This window comes from Ovis canadensis, chromosome X, assembly GCF_042477335.2.
Source record: "Ovis canadensis isolate MfBH-ARS-UI-01 breed Bighorn chromosome X, ARS-UI_OviCan_v2, whole genome shotgun sequence".
NCBI lineage: Eukaryota > Metazoa > Chordata > Mammalia > Artiodactyla > Bovidae > Ovis > Ovis canadensis.
This window is the reverse complement of record NC_091727.1, coordinates 1,113,177-1,138,789: the sequence shown is the minus strand read 5'-3', so window position 1 is coordinate 1,138,789 and position 25,613 is coordinate 1,113,177. Positions and strand designations below refer to the sequence as shown.

The window sequence follows — 25,613 nt, the reverse complement described above, 5'->3', positions numbered from 1 at the left end:
TTACCCTGAATAGTTCTGCAGTGAACACTGTTCATTTTTCTAAAGAACCTCCATACTCGTCTCCGTAGAGGTAAGCCATAATTCTGTCATGCGTCAATTTTCCTTTAAGGAACCTGCACGTTTCCGGTGTCTTCTTTCTTAACTTCACGACTGCTCTTCCGTCCCAAACGTCCGTGTTAATTCAGGAGCAGACGGATGTATGTCTTGCTGACATGGTCCAAAGCCAACGGGAAAGTTGAGCCTTTATCTCCCCGTACTTAATAACCCCCTCATTCCTGGAGCTTTCTCCTCCCCTGCTGGGCAGAGAGAGGAACAGCTTGCCAGAAACAGGCATCTTGACTATAATTGGGGGGTTGTCACGGATCCCGGGGAGGGAATTGGTGCTTGGAACTCTGCTGTGTTATCATCTCCCTTCCTCCCTCCAACAAAAGATGTGTTTGGAGTTCCTCTGGCAAATGCTCTGCGGAAACTCGTCCTGCGTCACCCTTGGCCGACCTGCCCTTACTCATCGCTGAGACAAAGGACTTGGGGTTTATTCTCCAGCTTAAATTGCTGGGGCCCCTGAAAGAACCTCAGAGTTTGCACGTGGCCTCTTGTGACAAGTGGCTGGCTGTTGGCCGGCAACATAGTGGGGGCCTGCTGACACGGAAGAAAGTTGCTGCCCAGGGAAACGGCAGGAGGTGGGACGGAGTCCCCGAGGGTGTTGATGTGGTTGTCACATTTTGATAGCCGAGAGCCCACGTGTGCAATTTACAAAACAGCTTGAGGTGGTTTTTAAATTTTTTTTTTTCCAGAAAGCCTCACTAGGCAATGACGCTTACGTGGCTTCATTTCTCAGCCTTATCATTGCTTCTCCTCTTTTCTACGTTTAAATATTTCCCTTTCCGTTTTGTCATTTTTTTTCCCTCTTATGTGTTTTTCCTTGGTCACGTTTCCTGACTTTGCTTTTCTGAATCATTGAGTCCATTTAGTTCATTTAATGCAATTTTCAATTCCTGTTTAGTAAGAGCCTTTGTGCATAAGAGGCATTGAATTCCAGCGAGTGCTGTTTTTTTTCTTTTTTTTTTTTCTTTTGCTTCTCATGTCAGGATGGATTTCTTTCTTTTGAATCTCTGTCTGCATTAAATTCCCACAAGGGTGAATTCCATGGATGGATTTTCTCCGAATGTTAGAGTCACCACGGGGGCTGAAAATGTAAACTAACATAGACTCTGGGGCATGTTGAACCGCAAGAAGAAACACAAGTGGGGCTGCATTCGTATCCACAAAATTACAGAAAAAGAACTGCGGACATGAAGAAAATGACCGATCCCCGATGAACCAGACGTGGAGTATTTTGCCAGGAAGACTTCCTTGGTTTTCTTTATTTTTCAGACTTCTTCTTCTTTTTTTTTTTTTTTTTCCGTGTGGGCCATTTCAGACTTGGGTTGTTTTTTTTTTTTTTTTTTTTTTCGTGTGGGCCATTTCTGAAGTCGATATTGAGTGTGTTACAATGTTGCTTCTGTTCCTTTTTGTGGAGAGTTGAGTTGTCAGGTTTTAATGTCCCTTTCACGATAAGTGCTAGCTGTTCTTTTTAAACACAAATCACTTGGGTTTTTCATTTGCAGATTTATTGTTGATGACAAAGAAAAGAAAAGGATGAAAGCCTCCAAACTGGTCCTTGTTATTTATTCTGTTTAACTTTTATTGGAATGTAATTGCTGTACACCGTCGTCTCTTGTGTGTTGGGTTTTTTTTAGCCGTGAGGCATGTGGGATCTTGTCTCCCTGACCAGGCATGAAACACCCAGCCCCTGCACTGGCAGGTGGATCCTCAGCCACTGGACTGCCCGGAAAGTCCCCGGTAGAGATGTTAACGAGCTCTTCATACTACACAGGCTATGTAGCTATGCATAAAATTACTAGCTAAAAGACTGACGCTGGGAGGGATTGGGGGCAGGAGGAGAAGGGGACGACAGAGGATGAGATGGCTGGATGGCATCACCGACTCGATGGACGTGAGTTTGTGTGAACTCCGGGAGTTGGCGATGGACGGGGAGGCCTGGCGTGCTGCGATTCATGGGGTCGCAAAGAGTCGGATGCGACTGAGCGACTGAACTGGGGTCACAAAGAGTCGGACACGACTGAGCGACTGAACTGAACTGAACTGAAGCCACCACAGTTAGTTTGCCTGGAGTGGTATTTTCTCTGCAGTGAATTCTTTTCTACATTCCAGGAACGCTACTTTCTGGGAAAGGTTGGGTATAAGTGACCAACCATTATGTTTTTATTTATTTATGTGAAGAATTTTTTTTTTTTTGATGGGGACTGTTTTTAAAGTCTTTATGGAATTTCTTATTAATGCCATATTGCTTCCGTGTTACGCTTTGGTATTTCGGCCACAAGGCATGTGGGATTTTAGCTCCCTGACCAGGGATCAAACCCACACCTCTTGCATTGGAAGGTGAAGAGGCCTTCACCACTGGACCGCCAGAAAAAAAGCCCTGTGGTTTTCAGGAAGTGGTGCCCACGTCCAACCTCGTAAAATAGTGCCTGATGGTAGAAAGTCAAAAAGGGAGTGGATGGAGGTGGTCGTTGTGCGCTAGAGGAACACATCTGTCCTGGCGTCTTCCCCAAGTGTCAAACACTCCAAGGAGAAAAGAAAAAGTGATGTGGAGCCTATAGCAAGGTCACAGGTGGGCAGCTCTGCTCCAGAATCACAGGATAAACATCTCTGGAACTGACCAAGCCCCATAGCAGCTGTTGCCACGAGCCTCCGGATCTAAACCAGCCAGTCCCCTGACCCTATATTGGGTGAAATATCCACCCTAGTACCCACCCTGTAGCATCCTAGGAGAGCTCCACAGCGCAGGTAACACACGTGGGCGCCCCTGGTGACTCACTCAGTAAAGAATCCGCCTGCAGTGCAGGAGACCCGGGTTCGATGCCTGGGTTGGGCAAGATCCCCTGGAGGAGGGCACGGCAACCCACTCCAGTCTTCGTGCCTAGAGAATCCCACGGATGGAGGAGCCTGGTGGGGTGCAGCCCACGGGGTTGCAAAGAGTCGGACACGACTGAGTGACTCAGCACAGCCCGCTTGACCTCGGGCACGTCTCTAGGTGCCCTCAACCTGTGCCTGGCGCTGTTGTCCACGGCTGGGCCAGGGCAGCGTTGGCATCCAGACGCCCGGGTCTCACAGCCTCCCCTCTTTGCTCCTGCAGTACCAGCTACTCGGCGCACGCAGCCTACGCCCAGAGCAAGCTGGCCCTGGTGCTGTTCACATACCACCTGCAGGCGCTCCTGAGCGCCCGGGGCGTCCCCGTGACCGCCAGCGTGGCCGACCCCGGCGTGGTGGACACCGACCTCTACAGACACGTCTTCTGGGGCACCCGGCTCGTCAAGAAGCTCCTGGGCTGGTGGGTTTTCAAGGTAAAGGCCGCGATGCTCGGGGTGTTGCTCTGGTCCGCGGGCAGATCTGGCTTTAACCTCGTTGACACCGCTGTGTTACTGATTCCAGGCTCCGCATCTTTCTCTGTTCATCTGTTGATGGACATTGAGGTTGCTTTCATGTCTCAGCGATTGTAAAGAGTGCTGCGATGAACCCTGGGGTGTGCGTGTCTTTTCTAATTATCATTTTCTCCAGGTATATGCCCCAGCAGCGGGATCACAGGATCGTATGATAGCTCTGTTTCTAGTTTTTTGCCAACACTCCATACCGTTTTCCATAATGCCTGGGCAAGTATACATTGCCACCAAAACTGCTGTGAAGGTTGAGTTACAGCTATCTTTTCTAAACATGGCTTTCTTCAGATATATTCCTAGCAGTAAGATTGCAGGGTCAGATGGCGGATGTATTGTTCATGTTTTTTTCTTTAAGGAACCTCCATACTGTACTGGTAAAGAATCAGCTGGTAAAGAATCCACCTGGAATGCGGGAGATCCCTGGGTTAGATCCCTGGATCAGGAAGATCCCCTGGAGAAGGGAAAGGCTACCTATTCCAGTATTCCGGCCTGGAGAATTCCATGGACTGTATATTCATGGGGCCGCAAAGAATCAGACACAGCTGAGCGACTTTCGCTTCATTTCCATCTGGCCAGTGTGAGGTGTCCCCTCACTGGAATTTTGATTTGCATTTCTTTAATAACCAGCGACGCTGAGCATCTTTTCAGGTACCCGAGGGCCGTCCATATGTCTTTCTTTGGAGAGATGTCTGTTGGGATCTTCCGTGTGGTCTTCTCTTTAGGATAAATTCTCGAGAAGGAGTTTGTTTAGCTAGAGGATGTGCTCTGTGTGCTAGACGCTCAGTCGTGTCTGACTCTCTGCGACCCCATGGACTGTAGCCCGCCAGGCTCCTCTGTCCGTGGGATTCTCCAGGCAGGAATACTCGAGTGGGCTGCCATGCTCTCGTCCAGGGGATCTTCCCCACCCAGGGATCGAACCCGGGTCTCCTGCACTGCAGGTGGATTGTTTATAGTCTGAGCCACCAGGGCGGCCCCTAGCTAAGGGACACAGACATGGAGTACTTGGACCCCAACCTCCCACAACACGTCTGCTGATGTGCGTGTGGAACGGTGTCCCAGGCCCATATGCAGTGCGTGTAGGTCTCCACGTTTGTCGCTGTGACCAGTCAGGTTGTGTCTTTGCCGCGCAGTCATCTGGCTTCTTGCTGGAATCACATCCCTCCTCGAGCCGTGATCTTTTCCGTGGGAGGTGCTGACTCCCCGAGGGGAGTCGGGTAAATCACCCACCTCCGCAGTCCTGGCAGGTGCGCAGAATTCATTTCGTCCTCTCTGTGGGATCTCGCACATTAGCAACCGCGATGGTCAGAGTTCTGGAGGGGCGGGGTGGACGCCGTCAGTGACCGTGACCGGCGCCGGTTCTCCGCCTCCGGGTTCCCCTCGGTCCGGAATTCCGGGACCACCCACGGAGCTCAGATTCTGGCAGATGCGAACAAGCAGAGGCGACTGTCCCCAGCAAGCAGCCAGCAGCAGCTGTAATCGCATGTCCGTCACCGGGACAGCAAAACCCACCTCTCCTGTATCAGCCGGTTCCCCTCTGGTTCCATTTAAAATCTCATTTCTTCCTGTGGATGAGACATGGGTGCTGTTCTATGTCGCTAAGTGTGTCTGACTCTTTGTGACCTCGTGGACTGTAGCCCGCCAGGCTCCTCTGTCCATAAAAATACTGGAGTGGGTTGCCGTGTCCTTCTCCAGGGGATCTTCCCAACCCAGGGATGGAACCTGGGTCTCTCGCACTGCAGGCGGATTCTTTACTGCTGAGCCACCAGGGAAGCCCCTGTCTCTTTGTGTTTACCCTTTGTCAGCAACACACTGGCAGTTGCCATGGGCATCTTCTGTCCACCTCTGCAAGGACTCAATCAAGCGCTGCTGCAGCTGCAGACCTTTCGCGTTCCCTGAAAGGGGCTCAGCGTGGACAGCGGATGGGAAAGACTGCTCCGGGAAAGACTGGCAGGACAGGTCTTCAGAGGGCTGGGTATTCTCAGGAGCCCATTTCACAAGCCCGGTTATTTCATCTCCTCATATCTAGAAAAGCACTGAAAAGCCCTGCATGGTGGTGACCGCTCCCCGTGACGAGCAGAAACCTTGCATAAAATAATACGTGTTTCATTGCACGTACTCCCCCTTCAACAAAATCACTTATACCCCGACCTTCCCCCTCTTGGCTCTTTGGAGCAGTCTCTCAGTGCTATCTCAAGTGCTGTCTGCTGGCCTGCAGTCCTCATTTTGCGCGAAGGAAACCTTAACTGCCAGTCCTCACATTGTGCATTGATTTTTTTGAGTCGAGCCTTCTCGACTGACCGGATTATATTTCTAAACCACCTTTTAGAGGATTTTTACAAATAGGGAAACAAACCCACTGTAGGATGAAGAGGTCTCCTTCTGCTTAATCATTTGCTCATATTTCTCTATGTTTACGTGGTGGTTACGTTTTTACAAGTCGTATCTTGTTGTTGTTCAGTCCCTCAGTCGTGTCTGACTCTGTGACCCCGTGGACCGCAGCACGCCAGGCCTCCCTGTCCATCACCAACTCCCGGAGCTTGCTCAAACCCGTGTCCATCGAGTCAGTGATGCCATCCAACCATCTCATCCTCTGCCGTCCCCTTCTCCTCCTGCCTTCAATCTTTCCCAGCATCAGGGTCTTTTCCAGTGAGTCAGCTCTTTGCATCAGGTGGCCAAAGGATTGGAGTTTCAGCTTCAGCATCAGTCCTTCCAGTGAATATTCAGGACTGATTTCCTTTATGATGGACTGGTTGGATCTCCTTGCAGTCCAAGGGACTCTGAAGCGTCTTCTGCAACACCACAGTTCAAAAGCATCAATTTTTTGGTTCTTAGCCTTCTTTGCGGTGCAACTCTCGTATCCACACATGACTCCGGGAAAAAGCATAGCTTTGACTAGAGTATACTATACTACACCTATAATATGCTCTAATATGTTATATGACTATATAAGTATCAGTATACTTACTTATAAGTGTATATGACTGTACGCTTATATGATTATGCTGCTGCTAAGTCACGTCAGTCATGTCCGACTCTGTGCGACCACAAAGACAGCAGGTCGTCAGGCTCCCCCGTCCCTGGGATTCTCCAGGCAAGAACACTGGAGTGGGTTGCCATGTCCTTCTCCAATGGTAATATAATAATGTGTGTATGACTCTACTATAATCATCTCATCTGAACAAATCTAACAGGAGGGGGAATTTTTAACTTACTTTAGGGAGCGTCGAGATTTCAGATGCTGCTGTTCCTTGTCTGAAAGTAAGCCATCTTTCATTTTGCCCACCTCTTTCTTGATGCTTGTGATATTGTGGTCTATGATAGATGTATATATTTGGGTTTGGGGGTTTTTTTTTTGTCCCCTTTTCTGCCTCAGCCCTCCTAAAACCCTTGGAATTTCCCAAGTGCTGAGAACCTGAAAGACTCCCCTTGTTATGTAAATGTGTGACCTTTGGGACTTGCCCTAGGGTGGGGGCTGGTAACTGGCCATTAAAAGGTGGGACTTTTCAGTCTTAACCCTCTGACCTCCAGGGAGAGGGGGGCTGGAGATTGAATTCATCACCCATGCCTGGTATTTTGGGGCTTCCCCAGGTGGCTCTGCCTGCAGTGCAGGAGACAGGGGTTCATCCCTGAATCAGGAAGACCCCCTGGAGGAGGGCATGGCAACCCACTCCCGTGTTCTTGACTGGAGAATCCCATGGACAGAGGAGCCAGGCAGGGCTACAGTGCACAGGGTCGCAAAGAGTCAGACACTGCTGAATGGACTCGGCACGCATGCATTCACACACTTGGATTCGTCTCCTGGGGGAGGTCAGAGTTGATCACCCTGCACTTGGTATTAAATGTTGAGAGCTGCCCACGCTGAGGTATGTCAGAGCAGATTATTGACCCCTGTCCTCCTGAAGTCCTCCACCCGCACCCATGAAGTGGTTCAGATCCTTTCTCTGGGGTAAGAATGCGTGGGTTCTTTCTGGTTTTTTGCTGTTCCCTGCAGCTTTGGTCTTCCGCAGACCGCCATTTCTCTTTCTGTTGGGAACATCAAAGGCAGTGGCATTATAAGACTAGAAGGGCCTCCTATGTCAATGCTTCCTGGGAATTCCATTTGGTCTTAGAAGACCGTTTTTCCAGCGCACAGTCTGAGTGCTGAGAATGCAATGTGATTTTGTTTTTCATTCGCTCGATCACATCCGACTCTCTGCGACCCCATGGACGGAAGCACGCCAGGCTTCCCTGTCCTTTACCGACTCACAGAGCCTTCTCAAACTCATGTCCATTTAAAGTCAGTGATGCCATCCAAAAATCTCATCCTCTGTCGTCCCCTTCTCCTCTTGCCTTCAATCTTTCCCAGGATCAGGGTCTTTTTGAATGAGACAGTTCTTCCCATCAGGTGGCCAAAGGATTGGAGCTTCAGCTTCAGCATCGGTCCTTCCAAAGAATATTCAGGACTGATTTCCTTTAGGATGGACTGGTTGGATCTCCTTGTGGTCCAAGGGACTCTCAAGCGTCTTCTTCAACACCACGGTTCAAAAGCATCAATTCTTTGGCACTCAGCTTTCTTTACAGTCCAACTCTCACATCCATACATTAGAAATAACCATAGCTTTGGCTAGACGGACCTTTGTTGGCAAAGTAATGTCTCTGCTTTCTCATATGCTGTCTAGGTTGGTCATAGCTTTCCTTCCAAGGAGCAAGCGTCTTTTAATTTCATGGCTGCAGCCACCACCTGCAGGGATTTTGGAGCCCAAGAGAATAAAGTCTCTCACTGTCTCCAGATGCTTTGCACCTTCTTTACGCACGTTAAGCGTTGGACTGTTTGGTGTTTGCCAGCTTGAGTCAACTGCTGGGTGCTTGCATCCTGGAGCAGGAAACGGGGTTAGCTGTGTTTTAATGAGCATTTTCCGAAACACCCTGTGGTTCAGCAGTCTCCGTGGGATTACTTGGCATCTGAACGTTGCCTTTTTGGAAACGTCTGCTTGTCACGTTTCCCCTTTTGTTTAGGGGGTGTCTGGTTTCGTTGTTGTTTGATCACTAAGCCGTGTCCCACTCATTGTGACCCTAAGGAATCGCGGCATGCCAGGCTTCCCTGTCCTTCACTGTCTCCTGGAGTTTACTCAAACTCATGTCCAGTGAGTTGGTGATGTTTAGCCTTTCTCTCTTTTTTTGATGAAATTTTATGTATTTATTAAAATGTTGGAGCTGTAAGTTGATTTCCAGAGTGGTGTTAGTTTCAGGAGTACGGCAAGGTGAACCGTTCATGAATATGCGTGTGTCCACTCTCTCTTTAGACTGTTAGCCATCTAGATCGTTTCGGAATATCGAGTGGAGTTCCCTGTGCCGCACAGCAGGCCCTTTGTAGTTATCCGTCTTATATGTCCTAGTGTGTATATGTCAGTTTCCATCTCCCAATTCATCCCTCGTGCCTTCACCCCCAAGTCACCGTCAGTTTGTTTTCTGTGTCTGCGACTCTATTTCGGTTTTGGAAAAATGTTCGTCTGTACCCTTTCTTTTTTAAGACCCCACATATCTGTGATATTGCATGGTATTTGTCTTTCTCTGTCTGGCTGACCTTACGTATTATAACCATCTCTGCACCCACCTGTGTTGGTGCAAATGGCATGACCTCATTCTTTTCTCTGGCTGATACTCCATGCGTGGGCAGTCACCTATCCTCTTTATCCATTCATCTGCCGGTGGATATCCAGGTTGTTTCCATGCATGTGGCTGTTGGAAACATTCAGTTCAGTTCAGTTCAGTTGCTCAGTCGTGTCCGACTCTCTGCGACCCCATGAATCGCAGCACGCCAGGCCTCCCTGTCCATCACCAACTCTCGGAGTTCACTCAGACTCGCGTCCATCGAGTCCATGATGCCATCCAGCCATCTCATCCTCGGTCGTCCCCTTCTCCTTCTGCCCCCAATCCCTCCCAGCATCAGAGACTTTTCCAATGAGTCAACTCTTCGCATGAGGTGGCCAAAGTACTGGAGTTTCAGCTTTAGCATCATTCCTTCCAAAGAAATTCCAGGGCTGATCTCCTTCAGAATGGACTGGCTGGATCTCCTTGCAGTCCAAGGGACTCTCAAGAGTCTTCTCCAACACCACAGTTCAAAAGCATCAATTCTTCGGTGCTCAGCCTTCTTCACAGTCCAGCTCTCACATCCATGCATGACCACTGGGAAGACCATCGCCTTGACTAGACAGACCTTAGTCGGCAAAGTAATGTCTCTGCTTTTCAACATGCTATCTAGGTTGCTCATAAGTTGTTAAATATTAGGCTTTCTCTTTTGGATTCGCCCCTGTTTGTTTATTCTGACTGCTAATCCGTGTCTTTCACGTATGTTGCCGATACTCTTTTCCACTGTATTTTCTGTTTCAAGAAGATACAAAGCAGTAATATTGGAGAGTCATAACCAATGATATTAGAACATAGGAGGAAAATATTTTGGGGATGGAGAAACCAAAAAATAGATATACTAATATTTATCTGTATCTGTATCTGGAGACACATGCATGAACAGATATATGTACATGGAACGGGGGCTTCGCAGGTGGCACAGTGATAAAAGTCCCCCAGCCGATGCAGGAGACTTGAGTTTAATCCCTAAGTTGGGGAGATCCCCTGGAAAAGGAAATGGCAACCCACTCTATTATTCTTGCTTGGAGAATCCCATGGACAGAGGAGCCTGGTGGGCTGCAGTCTATGGGGTCACATAGACAGTCAGACTCACCTGAGCACACACGCAACCATATACTATACGAATTACTTCCTTAGATGCATGCGTATTTGTATGACTTGTGTGAATTCTCAAAAGGGTGTGCCCTTGATCCCTGGACGGTGGGGGGAGTCTGTAGGACTGACGTGTCTTTGTGCCCCTTTACGTCATTTACTGACATTCTTTCTAGTCCGTCCCCTACGTGCAAACGAGTTCCATTCCAGGAGCACGTCCCTACGTCCTATTTGTGAGTCCAACAGAGTTAGCTTGGGTACCCAACTAACCCAATCGGCTGTATAGTTCTGTACTGTCTTAGCTTTATAGTACTTTTCACACAAACAATACACAAAAAGCAAACACAAGACAAACATTTTCAATCTTATAGTACGGTACCGTGAGAGGGACAGTTGTCCAGGGCAACAGCTGGCACAGAGGGGCTGGCATCGACAGAATCAGGCAAGAGGAGTTAGTGACTGAGCAGGGGGAGGCGGTGGGAGACGGCAGGGCTGAAGAGCTGTCAGCAGAGTAGACGGAGGGCGGGCTGCAGTGTTACTCACGCCTGAGGCTGATGGAACGCACCTTCACATCTTTGCGAGTTTGCACCTTGAGAGTTCGCGTGTAGAGGACTTCCCTGGTACATCACTCTGAAACGTCTATTCTGCACCTTACCAAAAACCGTGGACTTGATTCCAAGTTCAGAGCCAGTTCCCGGAGCACGGCAGTTTTTCCCTTGGAAAAAAAAAAATGATAGGTTGATACATTTATGAAGATGAGATGCTTAATTAGTTTTTTAAAAGTAGTTTTCTTTATTTATTGGCCGCGCTGGGTCTTCATTCCTGTGTGGAATTTTCTGCAGCTGCACAGAGCGGGGTAACTCTGCAGTTGAGGTGCTTGAGGGCTTCTCAAGGTGGTGCCTTCTGTTACTGCCGAGCACAGGCTCTGAGACACAGGTTCAGTAGTTGCCGGTGGCTTAGTTGCTCTGTGGCACGCGGGATCTTCCCAGACCGGGGATGGAACATGAATATCCTGCACTGGCTGGTGGATTCTTTACCACCAAGCCGCCAGGGAAGCCCTTAAATGGTTCTTTCCACGAGCGAATCGAGACCGTTCCATCCATCACTGCCTGCAGCTGGGTGACATCTCACGCACGCCCTCTGCACAGAGCTCTGAAGACAGTTAATGAGGCGTGGAGCAGGCATGTCCCATGATTGTACCAGGAACTCGCCTGCTCCTGACTCTCTTGCTTCCTCAGCCATCCTCTCGAGCCCTAAGTGGAGGAATATGGCAGTAATGATCTGCGCTTGTGTTGAGGGCAGAACGCAGACAGTGTGGCCCTCAGAGCGGAGCTGAAGGTTGAGCTTAGGCCACAAAGGAGGCTGAGCACCGAAGATTTGATAGTTTCAAACTGTGGTGCTGGAGAAGACTCTTGGACTGCAAGGAGATCCAGCCAGTCCATCCTAAAGGAAATCAAGCATGAATGCTCACTCGAAGGACTGATGCTAAAGCTCCAATACTTTGGCCACCTCTTGTGAAGACCCAACTCACTGGAAAAGACCCCAATGCTGGAAAAGATTGAAGGCGGGAGGAGAAGGGGACGACAGAGGATGAGATGGCTGAATGGCACCATCAACTCAATGGACAGGAGATTGAGCAAACTCCAGGAGACGGTGAAGGACAGGGAAGCCTGGCGTGTTGCAGCCGATGGGGTCACAAAGAGTCAGACACAACTGAAGAACAACCCAAGGGTCCAAGGAGCCTGAGTTAGGCTCAGACCATTGGTGATGCAGAAATAGCTCAAGATGGGGGTGATCATACTGTCACTGCCCCCTTCTCATTGGGGTCCCCATCTGAACCCCTGACTCCCTGGTAATGATCTGATATACCCCTTTCTCGAGTCTCCTCAGGATACCTGGTTCCAGCTCCAGTCTGGACACAGGAGAGCCCAAGCTTGCCGTTGCCCACTTGCAGTGAGTGGCTTAGATTTTGGGGCTACACTCTATCCAGGGAAGCCACATACTTGATGCCAGCAGTGACGTAGAATCAGATGCTTCCAGCCTCTGGAGCATCCCATGGACCACAGCCCACAGAGCATCCATGGACCACAGTCTACACAGCATCCCATGGACCACAGTCTACACAGCATCCCATGGGCCACAGTCTACAGAGCATCCCATGGGCCACAGTCTACAGAGCATCCATGGACCACAGTCTACAGAGCATCCATGGATCACACCCCAGAGAGCATCCTGTGGACCACAGCCCACACAGCATCCTATGGACCACAGTCTACACAGCATCCCATGCCACAGTCTACAGAGCATCCCATGGGCCACAGTCTACAGAGCATCCCATGGGCCACAGTCTACAGAGCATCCATGGACCACAGTCTACACAACATCCCATGGACCACAGTCTACAGAGCATCCATGGATCACACCCCACAGAGCATCCTGTGGACCACAGCCCACACAGCATCCCATGGACCACAGTCTACAGAGCATCCCATGGACCACAGTCTACACAGCATCCCATGGGCCACAGTCTACAGTGCATCCCATGAACCACAGTCTACAGGGCATCCCATGGACCACAGTCTACAGAGCATCCATGGACCAGAGGGCATGATCCATAGGCAGTGAACCCAGGGTCTGGTTAGAGGCCATTGCAAGCATGGAGAGAGACAGGAGATTGTTTTGAAGATGACTCCAGGACTTCTCTGGTGGTCCAGTGGCTAAGATTCCACGCTCCCAATGCAGGGGGCCTGAATTCAATCCCTGGTCAGAGAATTAGATTTCACATACCTCAGCCTAATTCATGTGCCACAACGAAAGATGCCCCATGCCACAAGTAAGACCTGGTGCAGATAAATAAATAAATGTGTGTCTGTGCGCATACACAGGCGTGCATGCCCTCAGGCACTCAGTCATGTCCGACTCTGTGTGACCCCAGGGACTGTAGCCCACCAGGCTCCTCTGTCCATGGGATTGTCCAGGCAAGAATACTGGAGTGGGTTGCCATTTCTTTCTCAAGGGCCTCTTCCTGACCCAGGGATCGAGCCCACGTCTCCTGCATTGGCAGGTGATTCTTTAGCACTGAGCCATGGGGAAGACCAAATAGATAAGTATGAAAAAAAAAAAAAAAGACCATTCCAGAGAGCACATCATGATGTCTTAACTCGTTGACCTTGAAAGGTGAAGCAAGGAAGTCTCAGGAGTCATTTGGGGTTTCTGATGCAGGAACACCAGGCTGTGTGTTGGTGCCTGTCTTGGAACTAGGGTACCAGGCAGATGAGAAGTAAAGATGGTTTGACCCTGAGGTGTGTCCGTGGGGTATCCGCCTCCAGTGCCAGCTGGGCTGCTGAGAGCATGTGTCCGCAACTCAGAGGAACACACAGAAAGTGCAGCTTTCAGGGATTCCGGCAGAGATGCAAGAGACTTGTCAGGGGAACATGCCCATCCTGATTCAGGAGGACGGTGGGGAGGGTTGGGGTCTCCAGAAGAACCAAGATCTGGCCATCCTGTGCACCCTCCCGCTCCCTTGCCCTCCCTCTATTCTGCCCCTCATCTTTGTAATTTCTTAATTCTGGATAATGGCATCTTGTAAGATTGTTGTGAGCGGCACTGACATAATGTGTGGGAAAGCGTTTCCAACCCTGCAAAGGGCTGTGCAATTATGTAATTATAACACATTCATCTTTCTCTGCAGCGCACAGCTCCCAGCTCTGTTGAGCACAGTTTCAGCCCCACCCTCTGCTCTCCTTGCTTTTTATTTTGGTTTCTTTTTTCCACGCGCATGTACCCAGCCATTGACCTAATGCCCCTTCCTGTTGTGAGCTCCAGGTGCCCAGGACCTCTTATCTAAACTATCCTTCTTGGTATTCGGGGCCACGAAAATATTGCTATTGTCTTAAAGTTGCTCAGTCACGTCTGGCTCTTGGCGACCCCATGGGTTGCAGCACGCCAGGCTTGCCAGGCGTCCCTGTCCTTCACCATCTCCTGGAGTTTGCTGAAATTCATGTCCATTGAATCGGTGATGCCATCCAACCATCTCATCCTCTGTCACCCCCTTCTCCTCCCGCCTTCAATCTTTCCCAACATCAGGGTCTTTTCCAATGAGTCTGTTCTTCGCATCAGATGGCCAAAGTATTGGAGTTTCAGGTTCAGCATCAGTCCTTCCAATGAATATTCAGGACTGATTTCCTTTAGGAGGGACTGGTTGGATCTCCTTGCAGTCCAAGGGGCTCTCAAGAGTCTTCTCCAGCTCCAGCACTACAATTCAAAAGTATTAATTCGTCAGCGTTCTGCCTTCTTTATGGAAACACAGATGACTCTCAGCGTCTCGGACCTCCTCCCTTTCAGGCAGGCATGATGTGTCACGGTCCTCACGGCTGAGATTTGGGACTGTGCCGTCAGACGCGGGGAAGAAGAAATGCATAAAACCGTCCGTTTCATGAGCTGTCAAAACATTTGGGAATTAAAACATTACAAATGAAATCGCATTTCCTTCCTTTCTGTCATCGCCCGAGGCCTGGAAATGTTCTGTAGGTGATCGAGGGCGGCTGTTTTTAGCCCGGCATCTATCATGTGCTCAAGTGGGATAAGTGGATGTGATTAATCCTCCATGAGATGTGTAAGCGCCGAGAATGGCTCTTCTTCAAAAAAATTTCCCTTTTCTATGTCAGAGAACTCTCTGGATGGTCAAGACCAGCTTGGGTGAATGTTGTGTGTGCATGCAAGGATATGTGTGTGTGTGTGTGAATGTGTGTACATGAGGGCATCCGTTCAGTTCCGTTCAGTCACTCAGTCGTGTCCGACTCTTTGCAACCCCATGAACTGCAGCACACCAGGACTCCCTGTCCATCACCAACTCCTGGAGTTATACGTGTGTAAATGTGAATGTGTGTGTCTGCGTGTAAGTGCCTGTGTGTTTTGTGTGTGTGTGCATATGAATAGTTGCACGTGTGTGAAAATGCATGTGTGTGCCTGGGGGAATGTGTGTGTATGTGAGGGTATGCGTGTGAATGTGTGTGTGTGTGCATGTGAATATTTGTGTATCCATATAAATGCATGTGTCTGCCTGGGTATATGTATGTGCAGCCTTGTGAATGTGTGCACCTGGAGGTGTTTGCATGCATATAAGTGCGTTTGTGTGCATGTGAGTGTGTGTGCATCTGTGTAAATGCATGTGTGAGCCTGAGGGTATGTGTATCCATGTGAACGTGTGTGCCTGGGTGTGTGTCTGCATACGTGCATTTGTGTGCATGGGTGTGTGTGCATGTGACTGTGTGTGGTGCATGTGGATATTTGTGCGTCTGTGTGAACACCTGTGCGTCCACATAAATACATTTGTGTGCTTCTGTGTGTGTGTGCATGTGACCGAGTGTGGTGCATGTGGATATTTGTGCGTCTGTGTGAACACCTGTGCGTCCACATAAATACATTTGTGTGCTTCTGGGTGTGTGTGCATTGAGTATATCTGTCTGTTCGTGTGTATATTTGTGCGTCCATATGCATGTGTGTGCCTGTGAGTGTTTGTGTGTCCATATACATGCATTTGTGTGCATGGGTGTGTGTGTGCTTGTGAGTGTGTGAGCATGTGAATATTGGCATGTGCATGGGTGTGTGTGTGTGCCCGTGAATGTCTGTGCCTGGGTATATGTGAGTGTGTCTGCATGAGGGTGTAGTGTGTTTGTGCTTGGGAATCACATCAACAGACAGAATCCCATGACATCTCATCCCTCCTGACTGTACCCGAGTTTCTGGCAGAGTGCCCAACCCAAGTTCATGTCCAGCACACCACAGGCACCGTCGCCTAAAACAGCCATCCTTGTGTTCCATTGGACATGCCGATCACAAGGACTGTTACCCAGATAAGAGGATTTTCAAGGTGTAGGGGAAGTGAAGTGGACCCTTTCCTCCCCAGACAGTGCCCTCTGGACGACCCAAAGGAGGCGGCCTCTAAAGACAAGACTGGATGCCTCTCAAGACAGCGGAGCCCTGTGGCTACATTAAAGAGGGTCTTTCTCGTGGAAGTGACTCACTCCAGGGGCGAGACAGAGTGGGGGTTCTGGGCACAGACCCCTGGGATCTCAGCCTGGACAATGACCGACTTAGGAAGCTGGCTCACTCCGGGAGCTGAGTTAACCATGTTTTTGCTGCGGAGGTGCAGCGCTCCCCGGTCATCCATCTGACCAAGAGCAACAGGAGATTTGTCACTATGACTACCTACCCAGGAGATGTTCTTAGCCTATCTCCGTCTAGAAAATGTGACTATGAGGCTGTCTCCTGGCCTCAATCTGTTTCTGGTGATGCTTCCAAAGACAGACTCTTAGAGGCTCACGAGAAGGACCAGGGTAGGCCGAGCTGAGTGAATTTTCCAAAGTTTAAGTGACAAGCTCCAGAACGACCGTTACCTTGACAGTAAGATAAGGGAGTTTTCTTGATTCCTAGGTGGCTCAGTGGTAAAGAATCTGTCTTCTAATATAGGAAGGAGAGGCAGGTTCAATCCCTGAGTTGGGAAGATCCCTTGGAGGAGGAAATGGCAACCCACTCCAGTATTCTTGTCTGGAGAATCCCCTGGACGGAGGAGCCTGGTGGGCTACAGTCCACAGGGTCACAAAGAATTGGACACGACTTCTAATCCAGTGATCACGCCCAGGCATGAGCCCTAAGCCCAGAAGCTCAGCACGTGTTACATTCCAACCTTCTGCCTTCCACCCAGCGTCCACTTTTCTCCCGTCTCTCTAATTCCTTTCAAGCTTCTTTTCAGACTTTCCAGTTCTCATACCGTACCTCCTCCCCTGCTTGGAAAGCAAGGACCTCTCTGCTGTCTGAACATTTCCTCTAAAATTGCTAGAGAGCACGAGTTCAACCCCGAGGCTGAACCGCCATCTGCTTTGACCCAGTGAGCTGGCATTCTGGTTTCACAGAGCCTGCACTGCATGGCAGGAATCAACCCAACCTTGTAAATCAACTCTGCATGCGTGCTAAGTTGCTTCAAGCGGGTCCGGCTCCTTGCGACCCCACGGACTGTAACCTCCCAGGCTCCTCTGTCCGTGGGATTCTCCAGGCAAGGATATGGGAGTGGGTGCAGCCCACTGGAGTGGGTAGCCATGCCCTTCTGCAGAGGATCTTCCCAACCCAGGGATTGAACCTGCACCTCTTACAGTCTCCCGCGTCTCTTTACAGTCTCCTGCATTGACAGGCAGGTTCTTTACCACTAGTACCACCTGGGAAGCCTCAGAAATCAACCTTACTTCAATCAAATGAATTAAAAAGAAAAAAAAAAAGGACTGGAGACCTGAGTGTTTAAACTCAGGGTCTGTGCCCAGAACCCGCACTTTGTCTCAGCCCTGGAGTGAGTCATGTCCATGAAAAAAGACCCTCTCATTGTAGCCACAGGGCTCCACTCTCTTGAGATGTATCCAGCCTTCTTTTTAGAGGCTGCTCCCTTTGGTTGTCCAGAGGAATGGGGGTCTTTGTGTGTGTGTGTGGGAATGCCTGAGGACAACGTGGAAACACAACCCACAAGGGGTGCACCGTCGCGAGGTCACAGAGTGCCAGCTCCTCCCGCCTGGCCAGCCAGGCTTGAGTTGATGAGTCGATGGGCCCCCAGTGAGGGGCCCTGTGTCTCCCTCTTGATGCCCCTGGGCTCCCAAGACCCCATGTCCCTGCTCTGACAGCATCTTCCTCTGTTTCTTCTCCCCACAGACCCCAGATGAGGGAGCCTGGACCTCCGTCTATGCCGCAGTCACCCCAGCCCTGGAAGGTCTCGGTGGCCGCTATCTCTACAACGAGAGGGAGACCCGGTCTCTGGAGGCCACGTACGACCCGGAGCTTCAGCGGCAGCTCTGGGCCAGAAGCTGCCAGTTGACAGGCATCACCGACGTGACCCGGGAGACCTTCGGCGAGTAGCGGGCTGCCGGGAAGACTGTGGTCCGACCCAGGGAACATCACGGTCTGTGCCGCCCTCACAGGTCTGTTTGTGCTGGACCACATCTCTCCATCACCCTCATCCCCCCGACCCTCAAGGCTCTGTATCCCCCCAGGGTCTCCCGTCGTGACCCGGGAGACCTTCGGTGGGTAGCGGCCCGCCAGGAAGACCGTGGTCCAATGGGGAACAGCACGATCTGTGCCGCCCTCGCAGCTGTGTTTCTGCTGCACCACGCCTCTCCATCACCCTCATCCCCCTGACCCTCTGGGCCCTGTATCTCCCCAGGGTCTCCCATCAAGACCAGGGTGGGAACTCACAGAAAAGAGGAATGCTGAGTGGACCCCTGAGCTGGTGTGGTTCTCAGCCATGAATCCTGTGATCCCTGCTAAGTGTCCAGTTGTACTGGGTGCTCTGAGTCATTAAATCTTGCAAGCCTCGTGGACGGTGTCCCTTTCCTAAGCACAGAGGCGCTGTGGAACCCTGGGGTAGACATGTTTCGGGTGAAACAGGCACTTTCAAGGGAAGTCTGGTAGCTACGAGAATGTCCTGCGTTCCCGTCTGTCTCACTCCTGAACCGTGCCAGAGATGCATCTCTGATTTCTGGCTCCCAGAAAGGGAGACGCTTTGAGCCTTCCTTCTTTACTGTCTTGCTCTAGCGTCACGTGACCCCACATTGTCTTCAGGAGGACTGGCTCCTAGGGGCTAACCTGTGGCCCCCAGGGTTCCCACCAGGGGTCTCACCCCACCACTCATGGAAGGACGGTCTCCTGAGAGGTAGGAAATTCTGTAGGACATGTGACACCACGGGAGCCCGGAACACCAGTCCCCATGGGGCTCTCTAGGACGCAGATGTGGACAGGATGTGGGCGTCTGGACCACCTCCACTACCTTTTAGGGTCTCAGTCATAGAACGGCAGCTTTGCAGTCCACTGACCCTTCAGTGGGCACGTGAAACCTCTCTCCTGCTCTCTGCCCTTCTGTTCGTCATCTGTTAATATGGGCATGTCCCTCTCCTGGAGGATGGGTTATACCACAGGACGTGGGTTATCCTTCAAGCCAGAATGTGCTTGTCATTTTTCAGTTGCTCAGTCCTGTCCGACTCTTTGCGATCCCCTGGACTGTAGCCCCCCAGGCTCCTCTGTCCATGGGGAGTCTCCAGGCAACAATACTGGAGTGGGTTGCCATCTCCTTCTCCAGGGGGCCTTCCCGGCACAGAGATTTAACCCAGTCTCTTGTGTCTCTTGCATTGCCAGGCAGATTCTTTACCACTTTGCCACCTGGGAATGCGTAGATGTGTTCGTATTTGGGACAAGAATCATTGCCAAAGCTCTTCAGATAAGATGTTGCTCTTGTTCACCAGTGTGCTCGTGAGGTTGTTTATCAGAGACAGGTAGGGGGAGATTTGATTACAGAAGGGGAGGGGGTCATGGGACTGTGGAGGCAGAGATGGGAGGGAGGCAGATACCAGCCCAGGGATGGACGCTTGGAGCCCCCAGAAGCTGGAAGAGGTGGGAAGGACCCTCCCCTGGAGACTCTGGAGGGAGCTCAGCCCTGGGACCCCTTGACCTCAGACGTCTGGTCTCCAGGTCTGGGGGACGATGAGCGGTTGGTTGTCAGGACTGGGAGAGGATGGATTCCCATGGTTTTAAGCCAATCAATGAGAAGGCTGTGTTAGCCTGAAAACATTCCTGAAGGATACTGGGTTCTGATGGGTGGAGCCTAGAAGTGGGACCTTCTGTGAATATAGGCTCTCTGCAGACATGGTGAAGTGAAGGGTCTGGGATGAGGTCGTCCTGGATGGGGGTGGCCCTAAACCCAATGACAGGGTTCTTATAAGACTCAGAAGAGGAGAGACACGGACGCAGAGGAGAAGCCACGTGGAGATGGAGGCAGAGACGGGAGGGAGGCGGCCACCAGCCCAGGGACGGATGCCTGGAGCCCCCAGAAGCTGGAAGAGATGGGAAGGACCCTCCCCTGGAGCCTCTGCAGGGAGCTCAGGCCTGCATCTGCAGAAATGAAAGACAATGGACTTCCCTGCTGGTCCAGTGGTTCAGACTCCAGGCTTCCAGTGCCAGGGATGTGGGTTTGATCCCTGGTCAGGGAACTAAGATCCCACGTGCTATGTGGTCCAGCAAAAAAAAAAAAATCTTTTTAATGTGAAAAAAAAAGAAATTATAAAAGAAGCTGAGGATAAATTTCAGTTTTTTAAAAAACACCAAAAGGCTTCCATGGTGGCTCAGAAGCTGTCTGCCATTGTAGGAGACCGGGGTTCAATCCCTGAATCAGGAAGATTCCCTGGAGAAGGGAATGGCAACCCACTCCAGTCTTCTTGCCTGAAGAATCCCCATGAACAGAGGAGCCTGCTGGGCTACAATGGGGTTGCAAAGAGTCAGACACAGCAACTAAAAAGACAAACAAAACACCAACACCATGATCGTGATTCGATACCAGAAACTTACACAGTTGTTGACTTGTATGAACATCTCATACAGGCTGGTGGACTCCTGCCTGGACCCCTGCCCACCAGGTCAGGTCAAGGAAGGCTCGATCCTGTCTCTGAGAACGGCTCTTGGGTTCTCAGAGTCTAGCGTGGAGAGTTCAGACACGTGGGATGCTAGCGAAATGACTGTATGTGTTTCCTGCCAGACCGCACCCTGGATTTCAAGACCAGGGACCACTGGTTAGCTATCCATATTCCCTTGACAAATGAAAATCTATGGAGGCCCCAAACCTGACATTGGGCTTCCAGCACACTAGGCATTGGGGTTGCAACCAGCAGCTCTTCCAGAGTTGGGTTTATCCTTCACAAGTATAAGATGGATGGAGTGTGCTTCTGGAATGGAGTGTTTATTTTTTTAAACGTTTTTTAAAACTATACTTAATTTGCAATATGCTGTTAGTTTTCAGGTGTACAGCAAAGTAATTCAGTTATGAATAACTTGGGTGGGCCAGAACATTTGTGTGAGGTTCCATAAGATGTTATGGTTGGATGGCGTCACCGACTGCTTGGACGGCATCACCGACTTGATGGACATGAGTTTGAGCAAGCTCCCGGAGTTGGTGATGGACGGGGAGGCCTGGCGCGCTGCAGTCCATGGGGTCGCAGAGTCGGACACGACAGAATGACTGGACTGAACTGAAGGTGTCATGAAAAAACGCAAGGGAACTTTTTGCCCAACCCTGTATATTCACACATATTCTTTTTCAGATTCTTTCCCATTATTGCTTATTACGAGATATTGAATATAACTCCCTGTGTGGTACGGATACAGTAGTCTGCGTGTGTTAATTCCAAATTCCTAATATATTCCTTCCCCACCTTCTCCTCTTTGGCATCCACAAGTCTGATCTCTATGTCTGTGAGAGTTTACTTCTGTTCTGTAAATAAATTCATTTGCATTTTTTTTTTTTTTTTTTTTTAGATTTCACATATAAGTGAGTATCATACGGTACTTGCCTTTCTGGGTCTGATTTACTCCACTTAGTGTGATGATCTCTAGGTTCTTCCATGTTGCTGTAAATGTCATTTTATTCCTTTTCATGGCTGAGCGCTATTTCATTGTGTGTGTGTGTGTGTGTGTGTGTGTGTGTGCGCGCGCGTACCACGTCTTTCTGAGCCATTCACCTGAAGATGGGCGCTTAGGTTGCTGCCATGTTTCGGCTGTTGTGAACGGTGCTGGTGTGATCAGTGGGGCCCGTGTGTCTGTTCAAGTTAGAGTTTTCCCCTTTTCTGGATATACAACCAGAAGTGGAATTGCTAGATCGTACGGCAACTCTTCTGTTTAATTTTTTTTTTTTTTTTGCGAAACCTCCATCCTGTTCTCCGCAGCGTGTGCACGATTCACGTTCTCACCAACAGTGAAGGAGGGTTCATTTTTTCTGGGACAAAGTGTTTATTCAACGGTCGCTTAGTAAAACCATGAAGGAACACCGCAGCTCTCGCTTGGGAATACTCAAGACGACTAAGAACGGGTTCTCTCTCAGTCTCCTGCCTCTGGGGCAGGGCGCGTTTCTCGGCAAAGGTGTTCAACTTGAAACAAATCTGCTTCTAAGCAAAGATGCCGGAGCTGTGTCTCGCTGTTCAACACCTGGCTCTTCAGCGTGGATGGGGCTGCAGGGACGCTGCCCGAACTTTATTTCTGGTGATGGGTCTTCTGGGCACACGGTGTTGGTTGTGTGGCAATGCCATTCGCCTGGTTGCACTGAACAGGAGGAAGCTCCCACAGGGGTCCCCAGCACAGCTTTGAGTCACAGGACACAGCTGTCATGACAGTGTCCTCAGAAACTCACAACGTCCTCATCACACACACGGCCCCTGGTATGGGAGCACCACCACGAACGGTACCCTCCCTGGAGGTGTGCGTTTTCATTCCCCTCTCTGCTTGTCGCCATCTGCCTGGAGGATGGCGTGCCCATGGGGGCTTTGCTTCCACCTCTCCTCGGTAGCTCTGCTTCTCTGTAGAAGCAAAAGAAAGGAAAAGATTCTAGAGATTTGTGCTCTAAGGTATAGTGCAAGAGCCTTTCACGGACGTCATTTACTCATTGGCTCATCTCGGTTCATTCATTCAGCTCTCTGTTCTAAAAGAGTATCAGGTGCCTGGATGTTATGGTTTAGGTAGACAGATGGATAGGTAGGTAGATAGATGAATATTAGCCATGATGTTCAGACAGATGGATAGGTAGGTAGATAGATGAATATTAGGCATGATGTTCAGACAGATGGATAGGTAGATAGATGCTGGCTAGATGATATTTAGGTAGACATATAGAATCATAGATGGAAAGAGATGGATAGAAAGATAGATACATGATACAGATAGGCAGACTGATACACCAATTGATTGATAGATATTCAGGATACATGGATATGCTGGATGGATGGATAGATATGATGGATATTCAGGACTTATGATGGAGATGATGGATGGATAGATGGATGGATGGATAGATGGATGGATGGATAGATAAGATGGTTGGGTAGATAGATAGATAGATGGAATGGATGGATAGGTATTTCGGATTGATGACAGGTGTAATGGATGGATAGATATGATGGTTGGATAGACAGAGATATGATAGATATTCAGGATTTATGATGGAGATGACAGATGGATAGATGGATGGATGGATAGATACGATGGTTGGGTAGATAGATATATAGATGGAATGGATGGATAGGTATTCCGGACTGATGATAGGTGTAATGGATGGATAGATATGATGGTTGGATAGACAGAGAGATATGATAGATATTCAGGATTGCTAGACATGATGGGCAGATGGATGACTAGATAGATGTGATGGTTGGATAGATGTGTGGATAGAATGGATGGATAAATAGATGTTAGGATTATAGGTGTGATGGATGGATGGGTAGATATGATGGTTGGATAGATAGATGGATAGAACAGATGGATAAATAGATACTCAGGATTGATGATAGGTATGATGGATGGATGGGTAGATATGATGGTTGGGTAGACAGATTTGATGATATTCAGGACTGATGATAGACATGGATGGATGGATGGATGGACAGACAGATAGGATGGATGGATAGATATTCAGGATTGATGATAGAGAGCTGTGATGGATGGATGGATAGATATGATGGATTGACAGAGATAGGATGGATGGCTGGATAGGTAGATATGATGAATGGATAGATAGATATATAGAATGGATGGATAGATATTCAGGGTTGATGATAGGTGTGATGGATGGATGGATGGATGGACAGATATGATGGTTGCATAGACAGATAGATATGATAGATATTCAAGATTGATGATAGACATGATGGATGGATGGATGGACAGACAGAGAGAGAGGATGGATGGATAGACAGATATTCAGGGTTGATGATAGGTGTGATGGATGGACCAATGGATGGACAGATATGATGGTTGCATAGACAGATAGATATGATAGATATTCAAGATTGATGATAGACATGATGGATGGATGGATGGATGGACAGACAGAGAGAGAGATAGGACGGATGGATAGACAGATATTCAGGGTTGATGATAGATGTTATGGTTGGGTGGATGGATGATACAGATGATGGATGGGTGGGTGGATGGGTAGATATGATGGATGGATAGATAGATATTGATGAGTGATGATATTCAGATAGATGGCATTCCAGAAGAGCCAACTTTTTACGTAAATGACCAGTTAATAAATGTCTTCCTATGGTAGGGCTATATGTTTTCTCTTACAACCCTTCAGCTCTTCCATACCACACACAGGGAGCTACAGACACTATGCTAACGTGTGCGGCTGTGTTCTAATAAAACTTTATTTACAAAAAAGGGGGGACGGTCAGACTTACCAAGGTCCGTAGTATGTGGACACCAGGTGTCGTCCCCCTGTGCACCATGGGGAGAATTGTAAATCCATCAAGTGGGTGGGAAACTGCCCCCTAAAGACTCAATGTCTGACCTTGTTTCAAGGTCCTGGTGGCCCTTGGGTGGGACCCTGAGGTGTGTCTAACCCCAGAGACCGTGTTTTCATTACAGATGAACGGGGTGCAACAGATTCGGTGTTGCGGGACCAGGAGGCGTTGGTGTAAACAAGCGGGAGATGAGGACGTGTGCATTTGAGGTCCTTGCCGTCTCGCCCGTGTGCGGCTGTGGTTGGCAGAGATGAGACATCAGCTCACAGGACTATCCACGTGGTGGCCTGAAAGGAACAAGCCAGAGAGTTCTCTAGGTGCCCTGACTCTGCAGGGTGTCTACTTGCATAAGAGACATCCTGACACCCTTCCCAGGAGAGCTGTGGCATGACAAGGAGTCTCCCGGGGACCGGGGACCAGCACCAGGAAGAGAGCAGGCAGAGGTCATAGAGACAGTGGAAGCCAAGGGTCAGAGGTTCCCGACCTCCTTCGTCCCTGCTGGAGACGTGACAATCACCGTGTGAACCCACAAGACGATTGGTGGGCCCCAGTGACTCATCGCTTGGATCTCTGTGTGATGGGGGCCCGTGGTCCCAGTGGACAACCCTGCTGATTCACCCAGCTCATTCTTGTGATGTCTACACGAGGGTCCTGGGGCAGCCGTATCTAAGGATCCCAAATGGGTGGCTAAAATCAACAGACATCCATCCTCCCCCAGCCCTGGAGATGGTCCTCAAATTGTCATGGTGTCCCAAGGCTAAGCTCTGACCAGAATCTCCAGGGGAGGGTCCTCCCTGCCTCTTCCAGCTTCCAGTGGCTCCGGGCCTCCATCCCTGGGCTGGTGGCCGCCTCCTTCCCGTCGCTGCCTCTGTCTCCACGTGGCTTCTCCGCTGCGTCCGTGTCTCTCTTCTTCCATGTCTTACAAGGACCCTGTGCCTGGGTTTAAGGCCACTCCTATCCAGGAGGAACCTCATCTCAGACTCTTCACTTCTATCTGGATAGTCAAGAATGACCTCTTCAGCTCAAGATCCCTCATTAGTTACATCTGCCAAGACCCCGTTTCGCCAACAGTCAT

The 25,613-nt window shown here is 49.8% G+C and overlaps 1 protein-coding gene across 1 annotated transcript in view; it reads left to right on the top strand.

Moving 5' to 3' along the window:
* LOC138929695 (polyprenol dehydrogenase-like) overlaps window positions 1-18,575 on the top strand; it is a 141,762-nt gene extending 123,187 nt beyond the window's left edge. The window contains exons 6-7 of the mRNA XM_070291325.1: window positions 3,200-3,407; window positions 17,916-18,575. Of these exons, the coding sequence (XP_070147426.1) occupies window positions 3,200-3,407; window positions 17,916-18,119 (412 nt within the window). The 3' untranslated portion in view covers window positions 18,120-18,575. The remainder of the gene's footprint in view (window positions 1-3,199; window positions 3,408-17,915) is intronic.
* The last annotated feature ends 7,038 nt before the right edge of the window (window positions 18,576-25,613 follow it).